Source organism: Thunnus maccoyii, chromosome 7 (assembly GCF_910596095.1).
Source record: "Thunnus maccoyii chromosome 7, fThuMac1.1, whole genome shotgun sequence".
Classification (NCBI taxonomy): domain Eukaryota; kingdom Metazoa; phylum Chordata; class Actinopteri; order Scombriformes; family Scombridae; genus Thunnus; species Thunnus maccoyii.
Window position 1 is genome coordinate 27,038,689 of NC_056539.1, and position 20,274 is coordinate 27,058,962.

At 40.1% G+C, this 20,274-nt stretch overlaps 1 protein-coding gene across 1 annotated transcript in view; it reads left to right on the forward strand.

Moving 5' to 3' along the window:
* The window catches only part of LOC121900946 (disks large homolog 1-like), a 118,228-nt gene that overhangs the window by 56,558 nt on the left and 41,396 nt on the right, over positions 1 to 20,274 (forward strand). Inside the window, exons 7-13 of the mRNA XM_042417538.1 lie at positions 10,843 to 10,896; positions 13,330 to 13,380; positions 15,536 to 15,660; positions 16,458 to 16,627; positions 17,137 to 17,273; positions 18,130 to 18,274; positions 19,703 to 19,835. Coding sequence (XP_042273472.1) covers positions 10,843 to 10,896; positions 13,330 to 13,380; positions 15,536 to 15,660; positions 16,458 to 16,627; positions 17,137 to 17,273; positions 18,130 to 18,274; positions 19,703 to 19,835 — 815 coding nt within the window. The remainder of the gene's footprint in view (positions 1 to 10,842; positions 10,897 to 13,329; positions 13,381 to 15,535; positions 15,661 to 16,457; positions 16,628 to 17,136; positions 17,274 to 18,129; positions 18,275 to 19,702; positions 19,836 to 20,274) is intronic.

Sequence of the window (20,274 nt, forward strand, 5' to 3'; positions counted from 1 at the left end):
GCTGTGAGGCAACAGTGCTAACCACTGAGCCACTGTGCCACTAATAACCACGGGGTCAAGGTAAGGGGACGATCATAGTTTTTAAAAAACTGTCCTTGAAAAATTTGCGGTTGGAATTGTGACATTAAGGGTTGGAAACGACAAACAAACAGTAGTTTCCTGTTGCAAAATTTGCTGTTTGCAAGTTTGGGTTAAGCCATCCATCCAATCCACCACCTCCGAATGAGGACATTTTGTCAAGTTATATAGATGCCACTTGTCTGGATTATAATTACTACGGCCACTAGTTGGCATCTGTCACTCAAACATAACTATAATTTTTTGGATGACTGAGATTCATAACTATTGTGTCATTTTTCTTGGGAGGACAGTCTCGGTAGACTCATTTGATCCTGAATAAGTCTTTCTTGTAAATCAGAATAGAGGTGGGGGTAGACAAAAGTAAAGCTTGACAAGGTGTGTGGGCAGATCACCACTCAGACATTTCATACATAACAGTATTTGAAGGCATTTTTTCTTCATGTTTCAAGTTTGTCACTCCTTTTAGTGTGAATAAAGCACTCATACCCGGCGCTAGAAATTAACTGACAGATCACAGAAGTGATTTTGACTGAAACGATTGGAGTATTTTAAAATGAAAGCCTCCTAACACTCAGATCATCCATTCCCTAGCCACATTTCATCTCTTGTCTTCAGCTACATCTCTGCCCTATCCCTGCATTTACAGTTCTCAGCAGCCCCCCCCCCCCCCCCCCTCCTATCCCACCTTCTAGCAATATATTAGTGCTGGCTTCATTTAGCGCTGTGATGCTAGCAGCCTATTCTCCTTGCTCATCCTCTCCTGACTGAGCGCTTAGCCTGCAGCGCTAGCAGCACTTTACACAGGGAACACACACCCACTAACACACTGGGTGGCTATAACAGCCTTTCTCTCATCTCAACCACCCTCACGCTCTCTTCATCTCTTTGTGCTCTCCACATGGGTGCTGCTTTTTAATGTCCCTCATCTGTCTGTCTATCTGCCTCTCTCTCTATCGTCAGGTTGGTTTGAGGCAAGTTGTGGCATATATTAGCTGACATTATAGAGGCTTGAACCCCATGGCCATAACTGTTGCTGTACTCTCTTAAATACCAGCTGTTGTCAGCCACAAGCTATATGAGATTTATTATTAAAAATAGTGGCCACTCTCTAATCATTCTATACATAACTTTAAAATGAATGTTGAGGGTTTTAGTCATTTTCAGAATTTTACAGCACAGCATTTTTGGTAATTTTTTCAATGCCAGTACAAGTGTCAATACAATACAGTATTTGAGTAGTTTATCTACTACCATTACTTCTACTACTATGTATATATTTCTACATGCTTCAGCGTTAAAATGGTAAATGGACATTTCTAACTAAGCATCACAAAGCTCTTCACAATGCATCTGATTCACCCATTTACACGAACACTCACAAACTGATAGCAGCGGAGCTGGAATGCAAGGCGCTTGCTTGGCCATCAGGAACAATTTGAGGTTTGATGTCTTGCTAAATAACAAAGTCAACGTGTGTCCAGCAGGAGCAGGGGATCAAACCATAATCCGTGCGATTAGTCACTCTTGAAACATTTGAACATAAAATTTGTCAAAGTACAATACAGTAAAAAAATACCAAAGTATTATTTAAATCAACTGATTAACAAATACAGTAAGTAAACAAGATTAAGAATCAGACCAAACATTTAATGCCAACTTTTGATACTTTACAGTATTTTGCACTCAAAGACACATGACACAATTTGATTGGTACTCAGAAAGTATCGACGTCTCATAGTAATGATCTCATAGTCACAAGCATTGACCAAAAGAAAGGAGACATTTGTGTTTACTGTCATGTTACGGTTCACTGCAGAGAAACTGTTCTCCTGAATGGGCTTGACTGAAATGAATTGGAGTCTTAGATCTTAGATCTTAGGTCTTGTGGTTGTGTGTGTGTGTGTGTGTGTGTGTGTGTGTGTGTGTGTGTGTGTGTGTGTGTGCGTGCATGTGTGCGTGCGTATGTGTGTTTCCTCTTGTAGAGACAGTTAACAGCAGATTGACATCTGCCTGTGTAGAACAAAGATTAAACTTAAACTCCTTCTCCCAAGGAAGTAGGCCAACGCATAGACACACACACACACACACACACACACACACACACACAAACGCACAGCAGCTTTTCATAGACTCTATTCCAGCTGACCCAGCCTGCCTTGTGATGCTTTAAAAGAACAAGACAAAGGTTGATGGAAGGGACCGCTCTCCACCAATCGCAGCTCTGGGTTCATTGTACACACACACACACACACACACTGACTGAGCTCTGAGCGTTGTATCACTGTCCCTGGTCGCCTATCGATTAGTCATGCCTGGCTGCTGTCATGTGCAGGAGTCCAGGGAAGTCCCTAATTGGCTAGTCCAGGAAAGAGAGAGAGAGGGAGAGTTGTAGAGAGAGGGGGACAGACACTGAGCGAGGGAGGCAGCACAGAAGGATGAGAGAGGCTTAGAAAGAGAATTGTGCATAGAGATGTGGCTTAATATCAAATCATGATAACACAAAGGCAAAAAGAGGGAAAAAAAACAAAGACAAGCAAATTTTACTCTTTGACTTTAATGTTCTCTGAACTCTTTAACGGAGAAAAAATCAAACAGGAATCTGATCTGAGTTTGGTTCCTGTTTTACTGTCTACTGCTTTTCTTTTGGAATATACAAATCAAACTACATCGTCTACAGAGCAACCAAGACTTCAGATACAAAGCTGGAGTGCACAACAACATACGTGGATAATATGAGTTACTCTGAATGACTGACCACTGGAGTGGAGCTTAATCGCGGAATGAGAAAGAGAAATCTTCCATTGGAGCGCATGAACTGACGTACAGAAACAGAGACACCATGAGAGAAAGCAGGATCGAAAAGAAGCTCAACTCATCTAAGTGGTCCTGCTGCTTCTTCTTGGAACCGCACCTTTGATCTTACTGCTGACCCTAAAACCCAGAGTGATGATGAGAGGGTTAATGTGCTCCTAAGAGGGAGACAGCCGAGAAGAGAAGTGCTATATCGCGCTAAAAGAAGATGCTTTGCTTTTTAGGAGCTTAGTTGAGGGTCTTATCCACAAGGAAGAAGAAATGGAAACAGAGCCTGCAAAGGATGGATTGTATTTCTGATATTCCACTGATCTTGAAATACTGAAGCGTACGAATATATAACAGAGATAGAGGAAGAGCAGGAATACTGACTTGGCACTGGACACAGAGGAGGATTGGTTGCTCTGGAAAGGCATGACCTACATTATGTGGACACAAGTGATTCTAAGGAGCTACTCCCTTTTGTCATCTCTGTAAAGGAGAGGATGTGGTGAGAGGGAGATACAAAGATAGACGAAAGAAGACAGGAGGATCTCTCTGTGACTTTTTGTATTTTTATATATCTCTGTAGCTATGACCACTTATTTCCACAGCCATGAGTTCTGTTGTAGCCCCAAGAAGCCCAGCAGTGGCTCTACTAAGAGCAAATCTGGCAAAGGGAAGGCCAAGTCAAGTAAGAGCCCCTCTCACTCAAAGCATAACCAGAATTTGCTGCAAATACAGACACCAAATCACCAAATGCAACCTTCACCGCTGCACTCTCCAAAGCACCACCCTCATTCGCCGAATCATGGCTGCCATTCGCCGAAACATCTGCTTCTTTCCCCTTCTCCGAGCTACTACCACATAGCACCATCAAGTCCAAGTCATCAGCTGGCTCCTACATCACCAACTTACCATCTGGCCCCACAATCACCAAATCAAATGCTGCACTCGCCAAGCCACCACCAGATGCACTTATCACCAAGCCATCATCAGCTGCAGCATCATTCTCAAAACCAGCAACAGCAACATCCTCCGGCCTCGCCCGGTCACATGCTCTCTTCGCAATCAACACATCAAATCTATCACCAACAGCAGCAGCAGATGCAGTTCCATTCACCCAGTCACCAGTCGTTCCAGCAGTACCAGCACCACCACCACCATCACTACCCTTCTCCTCTTCCTCACGCCTCCCAGTCTCTGTCTATCCATCCATTTCACTCGCCACAGCTCCCCCTGTGTACAGGACCGGGCGGCTATGGGTGGAGCACGCTGCCTACCAACCTGGCCACCAGGGGCTCTAGAGGGAAAGTCCCAAACCAGAGAGACAGTGGCAAGAAGAGTCCCACAAAGAGCAAAGCCAAGAGCAAGGCTGGAAGCAGGCCGTGGCCCAATGACACGTACATATGGACCACGCACTCCATGGAAACGCCCCCACATGCGCCGCACATTCACCACTTTCCGCAAATAAAAGCCAATGTGCAGGTAGGTTTTATTGGGTGGATACATATATTGTAGCATGCATTAGGGCCAGTGAGCCACAAGGACAGCTTATATGTATCAGCAATTATTTTTGGGCGCTCCTGTCCACATCTAATACTTAATCAGGTTATACAAAGAGATAGATAACACAGGTTGTAGTAAGAAATCAGAGACTGAAACTTTGTAAATGTGGTAGACTCTTATACACTGTAAGCATAAAATACATTAAACAAGCTATGTTTTGGTCAATGGCCTTTATCAGGCATTAAAAGAGATGATTGAAGACACAGGTCTTACATGTGTTCATTAGATTATGTATTTTGTTTAGAAACTGAAACTTTTACATTTGAAGAGTAATTGAACACCTTTTAAAAATCTTTGCTGACCTCCAGTGGTTTAACTCTGCTGCGGTGATGTACAAGTGTACTCTAGGACACAGTGACATCACTGTTGGGCGTGGTTACAAGTGCAACAGAGTACATTCATGACCACACCCAGCCGTGTGGTCAGAGGTGAAACAGGCTTGAAACTTTCAACCAGAGAGGGCAGCAACACAGCTTTTTAGCCTGGTGTTAAGTTACTCTTTAATTATTGATATTGTTTATTGACACGTGCGTATAAATGTTCAAGCATCCTGCTGCTGTGCTATTCAACCAGTTTTTTAATTGTAACTTGATACAAATGCTATCCCCCACAATGCCTTAACTTACTTTACCTTATTTACCAATGAAATACAAAAATGAAAATAATATGGCGTGATGAAAAGCTATACTTCGCATTCTTTCGGCAATTTATCCTGTACTATCATAACATCTGAATGCAAATTATGATTTCAAAAGTGGAATAAACAACACTGTATCAAGAAACATAACAAGTTAATTCCACATAGTCAAATGGATTGCTTATTCCATTAACGTTTAAGGTGAAATCAATACATTTCAAGATATATCAGACAGATTAAATGGAGAGATCGAACAAAGAGACCATAAAATCCACAGTGTTACCATGTGATGAGTAGTCTACACAGTACGCTAGCTGCTATGAACCAGCCTTGTATTTGTACCACAGTGTTGTAGACATTTAAGACGTGGAAGGTCACTTCTGTAATGTTGCCATTATCTTTGTCAAACTGCCCTTTTAAGTGAAACACTGACAGCCCGAAGTGGTTCAATGCTGTTGTCCACAAAAACCTTGGCTCTGACTTATCTGCAGAATTGCATTATATTCCTAGTAAAGGCGGTGATGCACGTTATGATTACTGAGCAGATTATAGATATGATTTAAGTTTCACAACCAATCGGACCAAGTCTGTTCCAGTCGGGAATTAAAATCATCTGTGGTGTTGAAGGTTTCCAATCCATTCATGTCTTCCAATCTAGTCACCGCCCATTATTCTCATTTTTATTATTTTAGATATGTTAGATGTATACGACTGGAATCGGGATGTTGATATCGTGTGTGAGCTGGAGAAATAATAATGAAACCAAAACTGAATAAACACAGTTTAAAACGGCAAACCGTGATGTGCTCTGACAGAGTCGCTACTATTTTGTAATCAACTTCATATTCTCACAGTTTACAGTCTGTGATGCCCTCATCTCTACATCTTCCATCTCATTAAAATTTAACATTTTTCCCTCTTCCACATGGATTGCAGTTTCAATTAGCAAAGAAAACTCTTTGATGAATATCGGTATTTTTACTCAGTCATTCAATTTGTGCTCCTTTCCTGCTGTCAAGACTTAAGAAAATCTACGTCTGTTGGCGGAAATATGTGCTTTGTGTAGTCCTCGTAGGTTTGATGTCAGTCATAAGTTTCGTCCCAAGCTTAAGGAAAAATACAGACCGAGCAGATTGTGGGTAAATGAAAGGTTCAATGCAACAGCTCAGCACAAAATAAAGCTGTCAGTAAAAAAGAATTCAAGTTAATTTGACCTCCCTAGTGATATAGTCAAAGCAACTTGTCCATCCAAGTTTAGCAGGACTTGTGTATTGTGTAAACCATAACAGACGAGAAAAAGCAGCAAGCCAGCTGCCTGTTAGCTGTCGTTCGGCCACTGTGCTGTACATCTGCTGTGGGCACAGTGATCAGAGATAGCAGGTAGTGATAGTCTGATTAGCATGATTAGCACAGCAGTTCTGATTTGATTAGAGTCATGCTCCATCTGATTAGCTCATTAGTCAAATGGAGTTTCATTTCACATTAGGAAGAAATAGTGAACAGTGATATTAGGAGTGGAGTATTTGTGAGCATGGATGTGTGCATTACTCTTGTCTTTACACATCATGTCTCAACATTGGTTCTTCCTTACAATAAATTAAATCTACAGGAGTAGAGTTTTTCCCAAGTTTTTAATGCAACCTTTAAATATTGCAGCTTATTTTTGTGTAACACTCATATAATCAATCGTCATTGTTCCCAGTTTGGTTTGTGACTTTTCCTTTTTTTCACTTTGGCCTTTGTGTTTGTGTGTTCTTGCGTGTGAGAGCGTGCGCATGTCTGGCATAGTACGACACACAGCACTAAACGATTATTTAACAAACTGCCGCTGTGCATCATTAGATGTTTTGGGATTCTTGATTTCTGTTTATCCAATCAGGACTCATCCGCTAATTGATAATTGAATTATCATGCTGATACCGTAGAAGCTGGATCCAGCACCCTGCATTGATGGGAAATCATTTCCCAAAGCACACACACACACACACACACACACACACACACACACACACACACACACACACACACACACCTACAGTACTTCGTCATGTCTAAACAACCATCCTACATGGCATGAGTAATGACTGAACCACTAAAGCTCTTGTCTGTCTCTTGGTCTGATGAAACAAACCAGGGATAGTCTAGATCTCTTTCTAAACCGTGCTGTGCTGGGCTGAACCAGGTCATAATGCCATGATAATACAGCTGGTGTAACAGCAATTATGTAATGACTAACAATCACTTGCATAGAGCAACAAAACACTGTCTGGATATGGACCTTGTGTGTGTTTTTGTATTTGTGTGTGAGTGCTTGTTTGTTTATATTTGCACGTTTGTTCTTTTGGCCTTTCCATGTAACACAAACCCCATGCACACACACACATATTGATGTTACATAAGCGTGCAGTCTGACATAGCGTGTCAATGGACTCACAAGCAGACTGACCGACTGGATTTGTTGCTCTGTCAATGACACACACACACATAAACAAAGACACATACCCAGAAGTTGTGTACTTTGTAATGCTGCTGTTGCAATGGTGATGGAGTTATTTAAAGTTTAGACAAGGACACGTAACACTGGTAAGTGTGAGGTAATGACAGATAAATTCAGGCAGGTAGTTGTTTGGGTAAAGTCAGCAGAAGGTGAGAAGGCTTCAGCTGAGATGAATCGGTCAATATCTTTAATTATTTAGACAAACCAAAAGAAAAAAAATCTGGGTACCTTTAGTGTTCTACGAGAAAGGAAAAAGTCTCAGAGGGTAGAGAATCATACAATAAATGCAATGTGTTTGGCAGTCTGTACACCTAATGTTGTTCACCCTCCCAACCAAATTTATATAGACTAAATATTTCATAAGTCATACAGCTCATCAAAATACTTCCAGAGAAAAACACAGTTTAGATCAGTGATTCCCAAACTTTTTGGCTCGTGACCCCTTAAAGATAAAACATGTCTACTTCTGACTCTGATCACAGGTTATCACCTTTGTATGGACTGCAGTTGTGAGCGGTTCAGCCAAAGAGATAGTTTCCCCTCCAGACATGTCATAAGATATAAAATGAAATGAATAATAATTTGTGTCTGATATGTTCTTTTTTCAGAAAAAAATGCCTCATTCTATTGATATTATTATTTTATCAATATGCTGTGTTTTCACTGAAAAGTCCATTTTCAGTGTTTGTGCACTTGAGGCTTCAAGTTTCCACATCTTGTGTAAGTTGCATACTGAATCATACTTGGCTTCCAAACTAATTGTGAAGACATAAATTGTGCTTGTAGGTACACACCTACAACTGTTTGAAGTGAGCACAGAGAAACTTTCAACAGATAAATGTGAAAATAGTCTTCTAGTGTCAAACTCTGCACAGTGAAACTCAAACATCCAACTGAAGGAACAAGAAGAAAAAACATACTTTTGAATGCAGGGGAAATGTAAGGATTTGGCCTGGTGAAAGTATCCACAAGAAAAATGTAAAATTAAAGATTTTTGTTACAGATATATGTATATGAATATATATATTTTTTTAAAAAATCTGATAAACAATCTTATGATTTCTCTCAGATTCATCTGGAGGCCCTAGCCGATGGTATTAATTGGTCCATACGTGACCTTTTGTTTTTATTTATTTTACTGTAAAGCTTTTTGTAACTTTGTCGAGAGAAGTGCTATATAAATAAAGTTAATTATTATTATATTTATTATAAATGTGCCTGTAGGGGTGACTTGTGCTCAGGAGGTGAAGCGGGTCGTCCACTAATCAGAAGGTCGGTGGTTCGATCCCTGGCTCCTCCAGTCCGCATGTCGAAGTGTTCTCGGGCAAAGATACTAAAGCCCAAATTGCTCCTGATGGCTGTGCCAGCGGTGTGTGAGTGTGAATGCGTAAGCATAGAAACATCGTGAGGCGCTTTGAATAAGAAGTGACGTAACGTTCCTGATGAGCAGGTTGGCACCTTGCATGACAGCCTCTGCCGTCAGTGTATGAATGTGTGTGTGTGTGTGTGTGTGTGTGTGGGTGAATGTTGGCACGTGTTGTAAAGTGCTTTGAGTGGTCGATAAGACTAGAAAGGCGCTACATAAATGCAGTCCATTTACCGTTTACCTATTAGGAAATCATCTGCAGTGTCATTCTGTAATATTTAAAAGCCCTCACAGCTTGAGGTGTTGAACAGCTTAATGGCAGTGGAGTCAGCTGGCCCCAGAATAATTGTGATATTTGCCTCATATACAACATTATTATACAGTGATTATCTTCTCCCTCTGTCTATACTTCATTCACATAAACACACACACACACACACACACACAGATCCTGACAGCTGCAACTGTCAGCATGTCTTTACTGTCTCCTCAATATCCATGAACTGTGCTGTGAGAGCATTTTTTTCTATTTTCATTATACCACCAAATCTCTCCCTCCCTCTCTTACTCAACCTCCCTCCACTTCTGTTCTCACACCATTCATTTTTGCCCCCCCCCCCCCCTCCCCCCCTTTTTTTTTTTTTTTACATGTGTGTGTGTGCTTTTGGAGGTTTGTGTGCATCTGTCTGCACGCTCTGCTCATTGCTGTTGTTGAGCAGACGGATTTGACTCCTCCCACCATACCTTTAATCCCTCTGATCCCCCCTCTCTCTCTCTCTCTCTCTCTTCCTCTCTCTCTTTCTGTTCCCGTGTGGGATCAAGCATCCATTCAGCTTGACTGACAGACAGCTGGACATGTGGTGGAGAGAGAGAGTGTGTGTGTGTGTGTGAGAGAGAGAGAGAGAGAAGATAAAGGAGGGATGAGGGAGGTAGAGATTAGTGTAGAGGGATAGATGCTGTTGCTGCTCTGTTGCACATTGATGCTGTGATGCCTGCGTGGACTGTCCATTTGGTTTGCTAGCTCGTTTGATGCTTGGTTAGCTGGTTGGTTTGTTAACTTTTTTTTTCAGCCGCAAGAGCAAATGCGGAGCCTCCAACTGTCCTTCATGTACTGGCTCGCTCATGGCTGGTTTGTGGGAGAAGACTAGAGCTGCTGACGGTGGACTGGAGAACACGAAATACTTTCTGTGGAGAAAGTGAGATGAGATAGATAGGGGAGGTGTAGGGATGGCGGTTGATGCTCCCCTTGCAAATACGAGGAGAAAAACACATCTGTGATTGCATAGAAAGCAAATATTTAGCAAGAAGAATAAGAATAGGAGAGATAATGTCTATTATCTGATCTGTCCAGGCCTGGACCGGAGACCAGGGAGAAAGAGTAGACTGAACACAGGGAGGAAGGGGAAGGAAAGACATTTGTGTGTGAAGATATAAGACTGTAGCTGTTGGATTTTGTTTTCATTTTAGGGCAGAACATGCATGTAATACAGAACAGTCTAATAAAATACAGTGTAGTGTCATAAAACTAAAGGTATAAAGAATATGAGTGTACAACAAAGATATAAGAATATAATTTAGTTAATTGTTATATCGCTGAGTGTACTTTACGGAGCAGTAGCAGAGCTTCATGAAATGTGGTTTGCAGTGTAGTACATTAGTATTGTCCAATATAAGGATTGTGCAGTATGTCATGCGGTGTATGCAGTCGCTCCATGGTGGTAATCTGTAGCAGATGTACTCGACATGCTGTACCAAAACATGAGACGAGTAAGTCATTGTCACGGCTCTCTCTCTGTTTGTGTGTTTGCGTGGTGTTCAAGTTTCACAGTCTGTCTTTCTGTTTAAATCGTAATATTGTTGAAATGAAAAGTGCTTAATAACTCTGCTGTTCTCTCATTACAGGCCAACCCCCCTCCAGTGGTGGTCAACACCGACAGCGTCGACACACCCCCATATGTGAGTACACGTTCAAATACAACCCTGCAACCTGTTGATACTGTAAAGACTTTCCTGACCAAAGGCAAATAAGGTTAAATCACATAATATCAAGATAAATATTAAACTACTATACTGTATCAGTGACCGTGTGTGAAGTTGTGACCTTTGGTGGCTGGATTTGGCCACATGTTCGTAGTATATGTGCAGAACATAAAACTCCTAAGCTTCTGTGTTGAGGTGTTGTGGTGGTTACGATGCGGATGCCTCTGGTGTGGGAATCAATTTATAGTTCAGCGCAGACGTCTACTGACTGAGTGTTTGTGAAGAGTGTATTTAAAGTATCATATTCACTTTGGGATAGCGTGAGGAGAAGGTTTATAGATAGAAATAGTTTTTCCGGATCACAAAATTGAAGTTTTCCAACATTACTTAAATGGAGACATTACTTTGCCTTTCTTTACCAAACACTAACATCACTGGAAATATGTTGGAGAAATCAAACCAGTCCAAGCAGACCGATCACAGGTCTTGTGGTCTCCACATAGTTCTGATGTGTAGTTACATTTTTGAAGATGTCAGCGAGGGCATGACCCTCCTCATACCTACAACGTTTGTGCAACACCTCGACACAGAAGGATAAATCAGCCCTCAGTGCTGCCGCTGACATTTTAACGGGGGCAAATCTATAAGGTGTCTACTTATGTGAGGCATGGAAAGGTTTTTTTTGTAAGATTAAAGAGCTTTTTTTTACAGCATAATCAATATATAGCTCACTGAGCTTTTATATAAAATTCTAGTAGTATTTACAACAACTTCTCCTCTTTGTATAACTGCAGCTGCAAAAAGTTAATATTAAGCTTTATTGTACTTCTACAGGCTTCTGCAGCTTCTACTAAATATGCCATAATTTACATTAATTCCCCCCTTAAACATGGATAATAATGATAGTAGCGTCCTGGTTTCAGAGAGAATGCTCAGTCTAGAATTAGATGGATCCAGATGTCATTTTACTGGTAGCCAGCTGCCATAGAGAACCAATGTCTGTTGTTGTTAGATAAGTTTATTATGTAATTACTATGGAATTACTCCCCGCTGAACAGCCCAGAATAAAACACAGGCAGGAAAATATTTTCATTTAATATTTCATCGATATTATCGGTGACTGTTATTCTCTCTTTTACAGAAATATGTGATAAATACACACAGAAAATACAGAAATATCAAAGCCAATATAGGATTTCTGTGGCTCAAAATGAGGCAAAGGTGGTATGTCAACTGTTTTTTTAAATAGTAACCTAAAGAAACTTTACAGAGATCAGAACTCCCAACTTTTGCAATAACAGTAAAATATTCTCTTTGTAATTCAGAATAATCTGGTATTTTATATTGATAGTAAATGAATGTGTGTGTGTGGTAGGTAATAGTAGACATACTGTACACAGTGGCTGATGGAAGATTGTGCCCTCTGTTTGAAATGACAGAAATTCAAAATCTAAACTAATCTGACTGCACAGAGACACAGATTACAGCCAAGGGGATTACATGGGCCATTGGGATGCCACTCGACCACTGTGTGTGTGTGTGTGTGTGTGTGTGTGTGTGTGTGTGTGTGTGTGTGTGTGTGTGTGTGTGCCTGCCTACAGGAGCAAGACACTCATCTCCCAGTATAAACCGAGTAAAACACAAAATACATAATAGTCTGCTCAGATCAGATTTAATTCTGTGTGCTGTTCATTTAGTCAGAAAAATGTAGACGTTAATATATTCACTCACAGCCAATTCATCAGGGATGTTCTTAAATATGACATCAGAGCTACATCATCGGTAAATACGCATTACCGGTTTAATCTCTGAGATTCATGCGTCATTCATAAATGATCAAACGTCTAAATTCACTTTTCTATCATTCTGAGGCTAGTTGCAGATTGTATTACCTAATAAGTGAATGAACTCATCCTTTAATACAATTAGCTCACTGTTCTTTGTATTGTTTTAAAATCGGAAAGTAGACTTGAACTGAAATGGAATCAATATGTGATTTATCTTCCTGTCTAGACGGCTTTTTCATTGCTTTTTTGTTGATGTTGGTTCTATGTGGTGTCCTTCATTTATGTTGTGCTGTTTATGTTTCACAGAGCACACTCAACATTTCATATTATGTTTAAAATTAAATTAAAAATGATTTGCAAAGTAAAAAAATCCAGCATGTAGTGTAGAACCAGTGAGAACCAGTGAGAAATGTGATAAAGCTGTAATAAACAAAGAGGTTTGATGGGAGGGTGGTGTACCTGCCAACAGCAAGTGACGTGACACAAAACACATCTTACAAATGATTCAGATAACAAGCTTTAATATGACATAGTAGAACAGCTTTCCTCACTACATTTTCATAACCAAGGTTTACTCTTTATTTACACATTTCCCTTTTCTTCTTCCTTCTCTCTCTAACAGGTCAATGGAACAGAAGCAGACTTTGAATATGAAGAAATCACGCTGGAGCGGGTAAAAAACCATCAACATAATATTCTACATACCGTAAATGTACACAGTCACATCGGCACTCTGCGACAGTACCTCCATCTAATCACACTGACCTCTCTCCTCCTCTTAACTCTCCTCTATAATTATGCTAAAAACATTGTGCTGTCGGAAGCAGGAAACTGTGTTTGTGCCTCTGTGCTTCTGACTAAAACAAGCAAACGATTGCTGAGAAGGTGTGAAAAGGCTGAATATATTTTTTCTGAGGAATTCAGACGGGTTAAGGTCGCTATTGCTCACTTCTTTTTCAAACAGGCCATTTGAATGAGCTGATATTGACATCCTGAAGCCCTCCAGATTTTACACTTTTTAAATTCTGAGCAGACAAAAGCGTTAGTTGACAGTGAGAGGATATTATTATGAAGACAGTCCAACTATAACAAGAGCTCAAGATCATTTTTGGCAAGTATAAACAATGCTAAATGTGGTAGATTTAACTATGTATTTTAATCAGCCTTTTCAGTACTTAGAGAATGTGCCAGCTTGCAAAGCATGATGTTTCTTTGTTCATGCTTGATGTCAATTAAAATAGATCATCAACAGTAGCTTGTTGCTAGTTCTCACTACAGTACAAAAGAAAGCAACAGTTCACTGACAGAATTGTAAGTGTAAATAAGTATTCCTCATTTAAACATTAAGAAATTATTTAAAGATACTTACGAAATAGTTTAATTAAGGTTAAATCCAGCGAACATGGTGACTAACTAGAGTTTTTTTTTACCACCATTTTAGGCTGTCAGACATTTTAGAGGTAAACTAAGGGCACAAATAATCATAATTAATATGACACTAAAGTAACCGATGGAGTGTTTTATGGAAATAAAAAACTACTACTAATAAAACTATTATATTAGTGTGTTTTTAATATAGTACTAAGATGAGAGACTGGAGGTTACACAGTAGTTTGCACACCATTTTCTTTACGTCTGCCTCTCACTCGTAATAAGTTAGCTTTACTTCACAGGGAGGTTATTTTTGTACGCCTTAAAAAGTCTCACATTTTCTAATATTCCTATGTTCACTAATTCTAAAAAAAAAATCATAGGAGAGGAAGAAAAAGACACTACATGCCCTATCACTACAACACAAATAAAGTCCTTTGAATCCAAAGTGTACATTACACACATTTATGAAAAAGATAAAACTTCCATCTGTTACCTCTCTGAGTCTTCAGTTATCTTTCTCCCCTCCCTCCATCTCACCGTTCTGCTCTGTCTTTACTCAGTCCCACCACTAGTCCAACTCTGCTGACCATATTTTCCCATCCTCTCTATTCCTCATCCATCCTTCCCTACTTTCTTTCCCTGATTCCCCCCCCCTCCCCTCCCCTCCCATCCACCTCCCTCCTCCTCTCATTATATTCCCTTTTCTCTCACCCTGAGGCTCTCTCTCCGTCTCTCTCTGTCTATCTCTCTCTATCTCTCTCTCACTCTATTCTCCTGTGACCTGGTTCTGTCTGCTTGACTGGCTCTGCTTTAAAGAGGCATAGACATTACACTAGCTTTATACTCGGTGACAGACCGAGAGAGAGTGAGAGAGATATATACAGAAATGTATGTCATCAGGTAATGTGTTTGATTTACAGAGGTGATCTGTTAGGTATCATTTGGTAATAAGCAGAATCTACTACATGTAGTTTGTTCAGGTGATAAATGAGAAGAAGGGACAGTTGGGGAGATATTAGATTAGCTTGGTAGTAATTGACAGTGGAGAACATTTATATTAGATGTAGTTTTTTAATGAATGACATTTGGAGAGGATGCACTGTTATATTCCTCTTGCTGATGAGTGAGATTTGTAGAAGTACAGTATTATATTGGATTTTATGTGGTAATGTGTTGATATGGTGCTAGATTTTAGCAACAGGAAGTTATAATTCCTGTGTGGTTATCAGCTTCTTATCTAACAATGATCAGTTTATTTACTACTAAAAAGCATCATAAGTATCAGTATAGTTCAACTCGGTTTGATAAAAATCAGTCTAACATCGTGGTCACATTGTTCACAGTAACTGTATTTAGTTCAAGCTTCTCGTGTCACAGAGATATTTTAAAACCAGTGTGGATTTTCAGTTAATGTTTATTATTAAAACACATTGTCTTTCTGTGCGTATGTGCAGGGTAACTCAGGCCTGGGGTTCAGTATCGCAGGAGGGACTGATAACCCCCACATCGGAGAAGACCCCTCTATCTTCATCACCAAGATTATACCCGGAGGGGCCGCAGCCCAGAATGGACGACTCAGGTACACACACACACACACACACACACACACACACACACACACACACACACACACACAATTGTTTTTGTGACTAATGACATTGTATTGAGTTCCATTATTTCGTCATGGAGGTTTACGATCACCGGAAACTACTGTAGGCTTCAGTCCTAAACCTCACCCAACTATAATTCAATCTTCAACCAAAAATAACAGTCTCAACCATAAAATAAATGACTAACTTTGAGGGGACCAGCTGTTTATGAATCCCCACTGTGTGAGCAGATCTGTGTCCTGACAATGTGATTAATACTTAGTACATGTTAATACAAACATTAAATAAAAGTCTTTCTTTCAACTAACTTTAACTTTTTTTTTGCTGGAAGGTTAAAGAAGGAATACTTAAACCTTGACTTATTGAAGCTGATTTGTGTAGCTTATAGCTACTGTTGTAGACTAGATACATTCATTTTGACAAGTAACGCCTCATTTGTTGAAAGAAGAGTGTGTCTGATTGTAATAATAAATAGTTTTTTGTTTCACCGCACTATACCATAGAGTTGACTGAAAGTTACCACATTTATTTCAATAGGACATATTAAAAACATACTGTTGGATGATGTTGAAAACCACCACTCAAAAAACCTCTTTCAGCAGTTCACTCACACTTAGCTCTTTCTATAACAGATAAATGTCTCGTCTAGACATGTCGTGTCAGAGTGAAAGACTAGTATCTGTGTTGAGGAGGTGATGTGCAGCATTTGTCTTCACCGTTTGTCTCCTCATGCATTTCAAATGACATGTGGGACTTTGCTTCGCAGGGTGAATGACTGCATAGTCCGGGTAAATGAGACAGACGTCAGGGAGGTGACCCACAGCGGGGCTGTGGAGGCGCTGAAGGAGGCAGGAGGTCTGGTCAGACTGTGTATACGACGAAGGAGGAGTCTCACGGAGAGAATCATGGATATCAAGCTGGTGAAAGGGCCGAAAGGTGAGAAAATACAACAAATGTAAACACAACATACAGAGTAGTTACATGGATATATTGTTGTAGTTTGGTCCAAAACACTGGACTAGAAATCAAACAATGACTATGAGGTTAAAGTTCACATGCTTCTGCTGTCCTACTATTTACTGAACTGGACCATAAGGAGACAAAGAAACAAAGACATCAACAGGTGCCCTAAAGTGAGAGAGTAAGATGAGGCACAATGTTCTGATTTCTTTAGAGAAGTTAGCATGTTTAAGCAGCAAAGAACAGTAATATGATTGAACAGGAGAGAGAAAAGAATAAACCAAGGTATGGTTTACCTACTTGGATTTGGCTTTTGTTTACTACCCTGTATTTGTTCTGTATCAAGTAAAAAAAATAACACAACTGGTCGAAATGGGGGTCGAATATGGTAGTGAAGCATATAAAAATATCCAACATTAAGAGCTTCTTCAGGTAATTGCTAACCCTAATCCTCAAATTAAAACCTGTTAATGTTTTCTCTTTAGGTTTAGGATTCAGTATAGCAGGTGGAGTTGGAAACCAACATGTCCCGGGTGACAACAGTATCTACGTGACTAAAATCATCGAGGGAGGGGCTGCACACAAAGACGGACGGCTACAGATAGGCGACAAACTCGTAGCTGTAAGCTATTCTATTTTTATCCCTCTTTTTTACGTTTTCTTCGCTTCACTTCAGTAATGTGTTGTCATGCCAATAATTACAGAGTCTCATTGTATTCAGTAAAGGGTGCAGATTGCAGTCTAGATTAAAGACAGCTGAGTTCAGTGGTTCACACAACACAATTTGTTTTCTAATCTAAGGGGGATTGCTTGAACTATTCTCAGATGGATGAATGAATTCAGCTTTAATATCCCCCAAAATGTAATGAATAGTATTTTCGTCCTGCAAGCTATGAATTGATTTTATTGAACTTATCATTGATATTTTGTCATAGTAACCCCGAATATGACATGAATTGCCCTCAATAAAATCAGAAGTGTAATTATACCACATTTAGGATGACTTGTCAGTATTTATATTTTAAACTGAGAGCTGAGCAAAACCAAGGCTTGTCATCCCTAGTACCCCCTTTATTAGATTCTAACATGGTACCTTCTCCTACAGGGTATATTATATACTAAGAAGGAACGAGGAGTGTTAGAGAAGGACAGTGTAAAAGGATATAAATGTATTAGGAGGCTCCTCTTCTGCTTTATATCCCAGTCTGTTAAAGGTGACTGAACACATCTACAGGCTCATTCAGCTCAATGATACAAACAACATGATCACATCCTCTTTTCCATTAAATTATGTTCCAACAATAGATTTTAGGATACAGGAACAGACAATGGACACAACCACAAAACCACGATAGCATCCACATGGTCTGTTGTACCGAAGATTGGTGCTGGAGTCTGGTGTTGTTTTACAGAGGACATTAATGTTGTCTACATTTAATCTGGTGTTTATTACAGTATGTGTCTTCATGTGTGTCTAGGTGAATGCCTCCTGTTTGGAGGAGGTAACACACGAGGAGGCAGTGGCCGCCCTGAAGTCAACTCCTGACGTTGTGTACCTGCGTGTGGCCAAACACACTTCTCTTTTTATCAATGACAACTTCCCTCCACCCGACGTTACTAATTGTGAGTACATACTTTACACACTAGAGAGCTCTTAGTATAATACTTTTTTACTTTTTCCTCATAGAGAACAATATGATCTCGGTCATGGTCCATTACATAACATGGGTTTGCGCTATCCAGCATCATCCAGACTGTGTAGGCTCTCGCTTTTTCTTCACAACATTAGAAACAACTTGCAGGGAAACAGTGCTCTGGTGAATGTAGCACACATCAGTGCAAGAGGATGAAGCATTTTAGAGCCAGATGGTGTCTAACTATAAAGAACAGCAAGGAGCAAATCTGCTGGTGGAGTTACGCTTAGGGTGGGTTTATAAGAAAGCTCACATGCACCATTAGGCTTTTAGCAGAGACTCTTATTAGAACTGTAACACCACAGTAAGCTTGAATTCCCAGATCACCATCAATACAAGCAAGCAATCAAGGCAACATGTGCAGTAGCTTTTTCGAAATTAGCTCTGATTTCAAATGACTGTGTTGCTGTCAGTGGTGATGGAGAGGACATAACACTTACCCTAAATGCAGTCAGAAAAATACAGATGCAAGTCATCAGTCTATTAGTGAAGTTTAAAGGTGTATTTTGAATTTTCAACATATCCCCTATTGTGAAAACTCTGTCATAATGGCATGGTTTTACTGTCAGTGAAGTGAAAGACCTTGCCAAGTATTTCCACAACAGCTTTGATACTACAGGGGACTGCTTTTTGTTCACATGGGATAGACCAATAAAATTTTATCGCTCCACATTAGACATCAAATATCTACTAGGGGTTGGCACTATAAACATGAAAGTCAAGTCCGTTTTATTGTGTATAGGGTTGTTTATAACCCTAATATAACAGAAGAAGAATGAATTAATTGAACAGAGGATGCTGTGAACTTGAGGAGGTTGCAGCAATATCTTAAACACATGCATTGTTCATTTTGATAAAAAGCAAATACTTCTAGTGTTTTTTTTATATGTCGATGTTTTAAGGATATTCTACAATGATCACATCACCCAGACAGTTTTAAACTTTGTTATATAACGGTCTGATAATCAGACTGGATAAATTTGGTCCACTGGGTTACAGCCACCTGTCACATCTCCAAATCAGCATATTATCAAAACAACACGTCATTTATCACCGCTCTGAATCTAACACATTACCAAACAGCACATATCTCATCCAATATACAAATTATATACGGTGCATAAACAGTTATTGATTGACTGACAGTATGAGCTGTGATTTATTGTGTGACAATCGACCAACCAGAAAATACATTTCAGAGTAGAAACGTTCTGTGTAATCAGAGGCAGTTGCGGTAGGACAGTGTTTCAAAGTGTACGTTCATAAATGTACATGAGCGTACAGGAATCATCTGTGAAATAATGTGTATGTGTGACAGTTTGATAAAAAGAGAAAATGATTGTGTGTGTTATTCCAGCCTACTCCCCACACCAGGACAACCATATAAGCCCCTACATGAGCGGCAGCCAGTCTGTAAGCCCCGCCCCATTGACCACACCCAGATACTCACCTCTGCCCAGGGCCATGACCGGAGACGAGGATGTCCCCAGGTGAGACCTTACACACACACACACACACACACACACACACACAGGGTCTTTTATCAGGCATGAGTGTCTGAAAAAGTTATTTCTGTGACTGAAACTAGAGAAGCCTTTTTTTCAGAAAGTCTATTTTGGCAGCATAATGAATTTTCTTTCAAATGTTTGAATGTTCCCAGTTCTTTGCAACATTTGAATGCATCATATAATGACCACCCAACCATAACTCAAAGTCGCACAAAATAGCAGCTTTTTGTGGAGCTTTTGGTGAAATTAAAGCTGGGGACTGTGGGACTTTTGCCTCCCCCTTCTGGCAGTGAGAGTAATTACAAAAACACTGTCAACACGTGCTTATGTCATCGGCTCCACCGTAGTCTACCGCGTCGCTACTGTCGCGGCTGTAAAACAGTGGATAAAATTGTTTTGAGCGTCACACCACCCCCACGAA